Source organism: Cornus florida, unplaced genomic scaffold (assembly GCF_030987335.1).
Source record: "Cornus florida cultivar Cherokee Brave unplaced genomic scaffold, ASM3098733v1 CherokeeBrave_3.0.0_Hap2_Chr11, whole genome shotgun sequence".
In the NCBI taxonomy this organism is placed as follows: Eukaryota; Viridiplantae; Streptophyta; class Magnoliopsida; order Cornales; family Cornaceae; genus Cornus; species Cornus florida.
This window is the reverse complement of record NW_026775581.1, coordinates 134032176-134042232: the sequence shown is the minus strand read 5'-3', so window position 1 is coordinate 134042232 and position 10057 is coordinate 134032176. Positions and strand designations below refer to the sequence as shown.

At 34.8% G+C, this 10057-nt stretch overlaps 1 protein-coding gene across 1 annotated transcript; it reads left to right on the top strand.

Moving 5' to 3' along the window:
* Nucleotides 1-3166: 3166 nt before the first annotated feature.
* Nucleotides 3167-3950, top strand: LOC132282185 (receptor-like protein kinase FERONIA). The gene is made up of 2 exons (XM_059783803.1): nucleotides 3167-3382; nucleotides 3834-3950. Exons 1-2 carry the CDS (start codon nucleotides 3167-3169, stop codon nucleotides 3948-3950), a joined length of 333 nt encoding a protein of 110 aa, XP_059639786.1.
* Nucleotides 3951-10057: the final 6107 nt, after the last annotated feature.

Below are 10057 nucleotides of genomic sequence, written 5' to 3'. Positions count from 1 at the left end.
TGTAATGGTGTAGTTAAGTGTGAGGTAGTGAGTGTTTGGTCTGACAGAGATGTGTAGATTAGAGTTGAGCTTGATTGTGAGATGGACAGGGTTCCTCATTTAGGGTCTTGCATGTCCTTTTATAGGATGAGTTGAGATAGGATGTTGTTATGTTCAGGAGTCTTGTGACCATTTTTCTTTCGGGCTCCGAAGTCTTGTGTAGCGGTGTAAAGGGGATTAGTGTTGGTTCTAAGTCAAGTGTAGAATTCAGCGGGTTTTGTGTATGATGTTGTGAGTAATGAGTACCCTCATAGGGTGGTGAACATTGAGTTCTTCTGACAACAGTGTGTGTTTGCTTATTGGCATTGGGTGCCAAAGGCAATAAGGTTATTTAGTTCTTAGCTCTATAGTTTGGTGAGGTGTTTCTCGGGAAGGTGTGTGGCTGTGGGCCTTATTCTATAAGGAGGGTAGATTTCGAGGACGAAATCTCTTAAGGAGGGTAGAATATAATGTTTCCAAATTTTACCATTTTTTAATTTCTGATTTTTTTTGATTTTTCGAGGGTATTTTTGTCTTTTCACGTTTCGCGTACCGGACACCGTGGAGTGTGCCGGGTGTGTTTGGAGAATTGTTTGGAGCATTCTATTTAGTTCAGGACTCTTGAAAATATAAGGGTTGTCATTTTTGCATTTTATCATTTTTCGAGCTGAACAGTCTCGTGTGGAACTCACTACTGGAATTGTTGTACACAAGAGTTGTGTCTTGGGCCATTTGCATATAATACATATTTAATTGTGTACAATTTTAATGTTGTAAGTTATTTTGTGTGGTTGTAGTAATTGGTGCACATGTATATATATTTGTGGTGAGAAAAATTAATTAAATGAGATTTTGGTAAGTGAGGGGACCCACTATTATCACCTTCGTGGTCTAGAGACCACACTTGGTCTCTTATTTCCTCTCTCTCGTAAATCTCTCCCTCTCCCTCTCATTCTTCTTCTTTTTCTTCTTCTTCTTCATTTTTTTTTTTTTTTTTTTTTTTTGCTACAAACTAAAGTTTCAATTATTTTCTCATTTCTTGGAGTTTTCGGGAGCTGTTTACGGCAAAACGGATAGCATGGCAAGATCTACGTGTGAGTACAAGCAATTTTAGTTTTGGCCTCCCCTAGGATTTCAAGTTTTGAGACTCATTTTGAGGGTTTTTCTACAATTTGAGGTAGGGGTGTTCTAATACATAAATTCTTATGCTTTTGTGAGTTTTCTTGTTTAATTTGATGTTAAGTATGCTTAATTTGTATAATCTCTTACAAAACTAGTTTAAATATTGGTTATGGAACATGTGACTACTTGTTACTTGTTGTATAGTGATTATATATATATATATATCTATGTGAAGTTAAATTCATGTTTTAAATACTTACCTTGTTAAATTGATGTTGATTGAAAGCATGAATTATGTTTTTTTTGGAAAATTATGTTGGATGGTATGTGTGAAAATTTTATTGTTGAATTAATGATTTGAAATATGGAGCATTCTTGTATCCATTGGGAAGAGAAATGGGAAAAGTGTTTTCAAAACAAAGGAAATTAAATTTTGGGAAAATGTTTTCTAAAAGCATTTGCGAAATCCCGGATGCCTAGGAGGCGCCTAGTGGTTCGTGGTGTTAGTGTGATCTAAAGGGGGTTAGAGAGAGACTCTAGTGTGGTTGAGCTACCCAGACGACGCCATGGAGGTGCCATGTGGTCGGGGAAAAATTTAGCCAATCCCTCCCTCGTGACGCCTTGGAGGTGCCTTGGGTCAGATTATACTAATGGTTTGGATGTTGAAACGGATATGTTTCGGAAATGGGAGGCGATATGAGCATGGCATTGCACTACATTGGCATATATGGCGTGTTTGTGACTTGGATGGCATATGTGTTTATATTGGATGTTGTGGTTATGGTATACATCCCCGGTATAGTATGATCCCGTTCTCTTGTTTTTTATTCTATATGTGGATTCACGAGGTCATAAGAAGTGTGCCTTAGACACTTCCTACTAAGCTTATGTTCATCCCATTATTTTTAACATTTTTCAGGATACGAAAAAGAGGTGGCGGATGACGATCCACCACAAGTTTAGATGAGATTGAAGATTTATTTTATTTTGCTATCTTTTGTATTAGAATTATAACATATTGTAAATTTAATCTTAACTATTTTGTGAAACTTTAATTTAATTTGTATAATGTTGTAAGCTATCGACTTTTAAATTTTAGCTACATTTATGGACTGTAACTTGATGTAACTAAGGTGTGTTCCTTGTTTGGATGAGATGGAGGAACGAGACTTTTTATGTGAATGTAATCATTTTGGGAATGTGATATAATAATTGTATTGTGCGTTGGGACATGATATGTTAGTTTCAAGGTCTAATGAGGCCATTGTATTTTTATATATTTCAACAGGTTGTAGATGGACTTTTTTTGCATAGGTCATGCTGAAATTTTATATATTTTATTATTATTATTTGGTATCTTCTTGGGTCGTTACAGGTGTGGTGTTGCTTGAATTGTTGTGTGCAAAGAAAATAATATCTATGCAATGCATAGGGATGGCAATGGGGCGGAGTTGGGATAGAGTTGGCTAAACCTTAATCCGCCCCATTAAAAAATTCGTAATACCAACTCCGCTCCAACTCCGAGACGGGTTTATAATTGGTATACCATCCTCGCCCCTACTCCGGTAGACAAAATACCAACTCCGCCCCGCATACTCCGTTTAATTGCGGTAAAGTTGAAACTGTTGAATTAATTCTTGGACTTGGGATAGATTACTAAGATCTTGAATCTTTAAAGATTGAATCACGTGCACAATTGTAAAATTTTAGTAAGTAGTGATTCTAGCGAATATTTAGTCAAAATATATTAATGGACACTTAAATTAAATATATACTTTATATATATATATATATATATATATATATATATATATATATAATCGGGGTTGGGGCGGGGGCGGGGGCGGGGGTGGGGGTGGGTGGGGGCATCACTAAATCCGCCCCCACCCCAAACCCGCTTCGGGTTTTGAATTCTTTTACTATATCCGTCCCAAACCAATTTATGGAGCTACCAAATCTGCCCCATTAGGAGCGGAGCGGGGCAGAAACCCAGCGGGTTGGAAGAAATTGCCATCCCTTGCAATGCATGTGGGCAGTAAAGTGCATAGAAGCAGGGTCAGTTGGAAAGATCATTGATCCATATCTGAAGGGGAAGATATCGCCTCTTTGTTTGAGCATATTTGTGGAAATTGCTAGGAAATGTGTGCTTATGAGCGGATCTGAATGGCCTCCAATGGCTGATGTTGTGTGCAACTTGGAGCTTGCTCTGGAACGGCAGGAAACTGCGGAGCCTATGCATGAGGTTGGTAATAGTTATCAATTGTAATAACAACTTTATTTAGTTCACCACATGTTTGATATAATTGCTCTACCAATGTGTGGTCTGGAACTCCGGGAGCGTGTATGCATGCTGAGACGATTTGGACACCAAACTCGGATTATCCAACTTGTTCACCGTCTTACTCTTTCCAAGTTCTTATTAGCACTTGTAAATATTTTACTTTTATTTGATTTGTCATTACACTAGTACTAAACACTGTCGATTCTACAATATCTGTTTAAACCTTGTAAAAAATATCCTAAATTTTCTTTAAACTAATCCTCACTCAGTTTATGACAATTGGTTTACAAACCAAATTTTTTTTATGGATTTTCTTAAATATGTAACTCCATAATTACAAGTAACATTTAGCAAATTACATTAATTTTTACCTATTATTCTACTTATTATTTTTCACTCATCTTCTCTGCAGGGACTAATAGAAGCAACCGACTATAGTTCTGAGTCATTCTCATCAGAGTGGCCTCCTTACTCCATTTCTTATTCTTCATCATCTTTGCAAGACATGGAGCTCTCTGGCCCACGCTGAATCACTTGTGTTCTTGTAAAACTTAATAGAGATTGGATTCCATCTTTTTAAGATACATAAATATATATATAGAGAGAGAGTGTGTGTTTTAAAGCTAGATATGCCATCATCCAAAGTTTGTAGCTGTTGTACACTACTAGTGTATCAGAGCTCGAAAGAACTTTGACGTTAATTTCTTCAAGAGAAGCTATTGTTCAGTCTTTCGCGCAGGGAATGATTTTACGTTGGAGTAGATGGTGTGTATTTTGATTTGATGGTAATACAATAAATGTCATTTGTAGGCTATAATGTTTCTGATTTTAAAGCATATGAAAATGTCTAGAATTTTTTGGCAGATTTAAAAATCAACAATGCAGATTGGAAACAATTACTGGAAATCGCAAAACATAAGTGAAAAGTATGTATATATATATATATTTGAAACAAAATTCTACTGAAAACAATGTAACACTATTCTTGTTCTTTTTCCTTCTTTGAATAACTTTTACTGAAAATTTTATTTATGGATGAAGACATTAGTCGCTTATTGAGAAGTACTGTAGAAGCAATTCTTCCCGTGAACTTGAGTTCCTAAAAGCTCTGTTCCGAATGTGCACACTTTTGAAACTTTTGGTCAATTAAGCTTGATCAAGATGACTATTGCAATACAATATAATTTTGAAAAATTAGATTCAAAATTCAACACTTAAATGGAATACTTATAATTCTCATATATAATTTTGTTACCAGAATCTTTGTAGAAATTCTCAATTTCCTTAGCAAGAACCTTTGCCGGAATCATGGCTTTTATCTATTCTTATAGATTATTTACTGCCACAAATATACACACACACACACACACACACACACATATATATATATATATAATCCTACACGAATAAACTCATAAAAATCAAGTCTCATGAGAATACCTTGCTTTTATTTTTTAAGTGTCTAAAGGATTCGTAGTATAACACTGCTGCTGTTTGTACATGTCAGTAAGAGTAATTTAATTATAAACTCTTTTAGTGGGGTTTAATTATTTCTCTTTAATTAATATATACTTCGATCTCAAGTAAGGTGTGACCGGATGCAAAGTAATGAAGGTATCTTGGAAATAGAATTGGTTGAATTAGAAAGTACAATATATATTTTACTAATATATATTGTTTAGATTTCAATTTTAATTTTAAAGTATGGATTCAAGCTCCCAAGACGACAAATTATATTATTATGTTTTTTAGATTGGCTTGTGATCTTTTAGTTTCTTTGCTCTGGACTCGTGGGCTTCTGTTTCCAGCTTCACGGTTTCTGCCATGATATGTTTACTGTTTTTTCTATATTTATTTCTTGTAAAATATTTTAATATTTTCGTTAATTAGAAAGTACAATACATATTTTACTAATATATTTAAAATTATAATTATTTTATTTTATTTTATTAAAAGTTTGGAGAAAAGGGATAATGGACGGGAGATTGGAGAGGGGAATAAATTTAACTTTGGGAAAGATAAAGTCACTACAATTTGATTGGAGAGGGGAATAAATTTAAAAATAAAAGACATTTATAAAACGAGAAAAGAATCTCATTTATGTATTTGTGTTATGAATTATGATATACACATAGGTCTTTCATTTTTATTTAACTACTCAGTCTTTACATATAATCATTCAATTGTTAAAGTTTTACTGAAAAAAAAAAAAAAAACAAAAAACTGAACTCCCACGATCATCCTGTCAATTAGGATAATGATTTGATAGAATTTGATTTAAATAAAATAATTATAAAATGAAGCTTATTATTTGTTTGAATAATAAAGTTTAGGGAAGGTCAACATTTTGTGGTAAAATTGTACAAAATAATATTAAAAATTGTTTTATTTTTATGTCCCGGTGTTTCTCTCTTACCTAATTTTAGCTAAATTATTTCAATATCCATTGTAAAACTTTCATTCAGATAATATGAAATAAAGCAAGGACAAATTTGCTAATCTAGATTTCAATATATAAATATAGGTGAAGGTACAGAATGATGTCCTTCAATGCGTTAATTAAATTTACACAACACACATAACACGCCAGCGTGTCACTCAAGGCAAATGGACTTGACTCATACTCGATCCGATCGGCCCATCCTGAAGCGCACAAGCAAGAAGTCAAGTCAGCCCATGAAGAAAGAAGGCCCAAAATGATACAATTTGGAGATGATGAAAGGAAATTAGGGTATGACCGTAGGAGAAAAGATGTATAAACAGAGTAAGAAAGGAAATAAGAGTTGATGTAAGAAAAAATATGTGATATCCCCTAATTCTAGAGCAACGGGTGATCAAGTCCGAGCACAGATCTGAGAGAAACCAGACAATTAATATTTAAATGAACACAGAATACTAAAGAATTAAGAAATAAATAATAAAGACTGAAAGAATTCCAAATCTTAAATCCTCAAATTTAAAATGATTTAAATCCAATAATCTAAAACTTCCAATATTATTAAACAACTCGGGAATCCATTTAGTGGACCCCTATTAAAATCCCAAACTGAAACGTAAAATACGGACACAAAATCCAAACTAAAACATGAAAAGTAATCCTACGTAGTCGGAGGAGTGAATGACTGTATTTGCTCAGCATGATCAAGCTCTAAGCCTAGAACTGATAAACACCTGAAAAATAAGAGTAGGTCAGGCCCACTAGCAAGTTCTACTCTACTACAATTCATATAGAGACCCGATACGTAGATGCATCCTAGATATCTCAGCAATAACTAAAATAGTCCATATATGTATAAGTACACACTATAAGACGCTCACTAGCCTATAGTTCTGTCTTAGTCTGAATAGAAGATAACATGCAAATCGCACATCACGTGGGCATGTATACTTAGACCTACCAGGGAACAACAATTATATCCAGTTATCTATCCTAGGCGATATACGCACCCTAACCATGATCCTGAGACCCAAGCTCATATCACGGTACCATAATCATATATATAAAATCTATCTAAAACAAGGTATGTCATTCAACTGTTTATTGACTTGACATTAATATAAGTGGGACTTAACTTATATAGTTAATCTAACTTATTTCAGAATAGGTAGGACTTAGTGTTTTGAACTAATCCATCTCCAGAATAGGTAGGATTTAACATTTTAGATTAATCCATCCCTAATATGCCACCGTCCCATACCGGTGCATATACATATATATAAGTATGACTTAACTTTTATAGTTAATTCAACTTATTTCAGAATAGGTAGGACTTAGTATTTTGAACTAATCCGTCCCTAGTATGCCACTGTCCCATACCAGTGCATACAATTCACAAATCAAATGATTGATGCACTAAATGATAAATTTAATCATCAACCTTATTCCCAAAATAAGCATAAATAAAGTCTAATATGTATATGACCAAATTATGCATCCAATACAAGATTTAAAAATCATATCACAGTCCGTTAAATTGCTAAAATAAAAATTAAGCAATTATATCCTTTATCCGTTAACAGCATGCAAGATTGTTTAAACTTTCATACTGTTAAATCTATTAGCATAAAGACTTTATTTATGCAATATGGGTTCTAATATAACATAATATAATGTTTAGAGTCCTTACTAATAATCCAAAACAGTCCAGAAACCTCAAAAATACCAAAACAGTCCATAAATCCACGTCCAGTACATAATTAGGCATGAGAGCAAGCTTGCACAAGTTGAGAGCCAGCTCTCAACCATTGGGAGCCAGCTCCCCTACCTTGGGAGCGGGCTCTGTGACCTAGGGAGCCGGCTCTTTCTCTCATAGAAAGCTGTAGACCGTTCTGGTTCATCTTTTTCGCCTCCAACGACTTTGCAGAACCTTCTGTGATGTCTAATACAATTTCTAGGGTTCAATTCATGTCCCAAAATTCCTCAGAACACATATGAGCAAATAATTTATGCGAAGAAACAAATTGAATTTACAACACATAAATGGTTAAATTCTGATTTAAAAAGCATACAGGATTAATTTAACATTTGATTAAAATCCTAGAGATCATCTAGGCATGCACAGAACATAGGTTAAGGGGAAAGAGTAAGAATAAAACTTGCCTTTAGGTTTTAGTTCGAAACCTTACACCGTCGTCTCTAAGTTTTCGGCAAATCCCTAGACTATTCTCCTCCTCTGTTGCCCCTTGGTTCAACCCATGAGCAACACTCCTTCCTTCCTCCTTGAGCCTCTCTGTTTTTCTCTCAAGTCTCTTTCTGTATGTGAATAGGGTTTTCCAACCCTAGACAGACGTATTGTTCTTTATATAGGCTTTAACGAAAAACCTAATTCTACTTACATTAAGAAACGAAACCCTATATTAAATAAAAACTAGTCAGCTATATCAAATACGTGATTATCTAAAAGAATATAAACCCTAACTAAACAATTAATGAAAACAACTAATTAAATCTCCACCTAAGCGTACATAAAAGAAACAAATAATTAAATTAAATCAGTAAACAATTAATTCAAATAATTCATAAATTACATCATTTAAACAATTAATTCTAATAATTCAATTAAATAAAAATAATTAAATAATTAATTCAATTAAATAAAAATAATTACACAATTAGGCAAATAATCAGATAATCAAGTAAAAACGCACTAAAACAATAATTAAAAATATCGAGACTATCCTTTTAAAATTAGGGGTATTACATCGGAGGTGGGTTACTCCTCGACTATGAGCCTGAGAGAAGATTATGGATACCTTCGGACACTTGGGGTCCGAGGTGGGTTACTCCTCGGCTATAAGCCTGAGAAGAGTTGGATTGTACCGAATTCTTAAAGTCCAAAGCATGTACTTCCTTGGCTATTAAAGTCCAAAGTCACCAAGATTGCGTAACTTTCCATAAATGTGACTGGAAGTCTCTTGTCTCGGAGACTCATTTTCTAGCACTTATTGTTAATGTGACACAATTATACTAACTATACACTCTTTTTGTATTTAAATGATGTGGGACAAAAGTAGAGTTTACATTTTGGGCCAGGAACTCTGGGTTTAAATAAGAAAGAATTATTGCAAAGAGTGTCCTTTGGATACATGGCTTAAATGCATGTTTGAATTTTCAATGGGCACTCGTTGTAATATACATTCATGTTAAAATACGCCTCTATATAGAAGGACTTGTAGAACAATAATTTACCGATGTAGGACAAAGGTGCAACTAAAAAGCCAAAAAATATAGTTTATTTTGTCGTAATATCAATAGTATAGTAAGGTATATGTGTTGCCCCTTATGACGGAAAAGAAACTATTAAGTAGTAACCCACATCAACATCTAAGTCATATGTGACTGTTGGGAACATAGATCTATTGATCATTCGTGTACCTTTTGAGGTGTATTGTATTCCATGGGCGTACAATTGTTCGCTCATCAGCTTCGGCTAGGCGGTAAAATCCTTTCCCTACCACTTCTGTGGCTTTGTAGGGTCCGGTCCAATTGGGTTGCAACTTCTTTACATGTGTTGTTTCTTATTTCAACACCCAATCATCGACTATAAAGCTTCTGAACCTGACTCGCTTGTTGTAACTATTACGCAATTGCTGTTGGTATGATGCGAGCCTAATTGCTGCGGCATCTCTTTTTTCCTCCAAGAGGTCGAGGCTGTGCTCGAGTTGTGTATCATTTTTTCCCTTGAGCCACAGATGTGTCCGAAGAGTGGGGATTGTTGACTCCGTATGATAGGTTCGAACCCATAGGCCTGCGTGGGGTGGTTCGGTACGCCCAAAGTACCTCGGGCAATTTCTCGTACCACTTTGATTTGAGTTTCTCCAAACTTTTCTTCAAACAGCCGAAGATAGTTCAGTTGGTTATTTCGGCTTGGCCATTTCCCTGTGGATGACTAACCGCAGCCAACTTCTGCCTGATCCCATGCTCGGCAAAGAACTTTCTGGTGCTTCTGTTGTCCAAATTCTTACTGTTATCTGTCATAATAACCTTTAGCACTCCGAATCGGCAGATTATATTATTCCATATGAAATTCTATACTTGTTCATGGGTTACGCTTAAGTAGGCCTCTGCCTCTACCCATTTCGTGAAGTAATCTGTGGTTAACAATACATACTCCTTTTGCTCCACAACTTTGGGCA

Coding starts and splice junctions, on each gene's coding strand:
- LOC132282185 (XM_059783803.1), top strand. CDS start 3,167: ATGTGGGCAGTAAAGTGCATAGAAGCAGGGTCAGTTGGAAAGATCATT. Junction 3,383..3,833: donor CTGCGGAGCCTATGCATGAG/GTTGGTAATAGT, acceptor TCTTCTCTGCAG/GGACTAATAGAAGCAACCGA.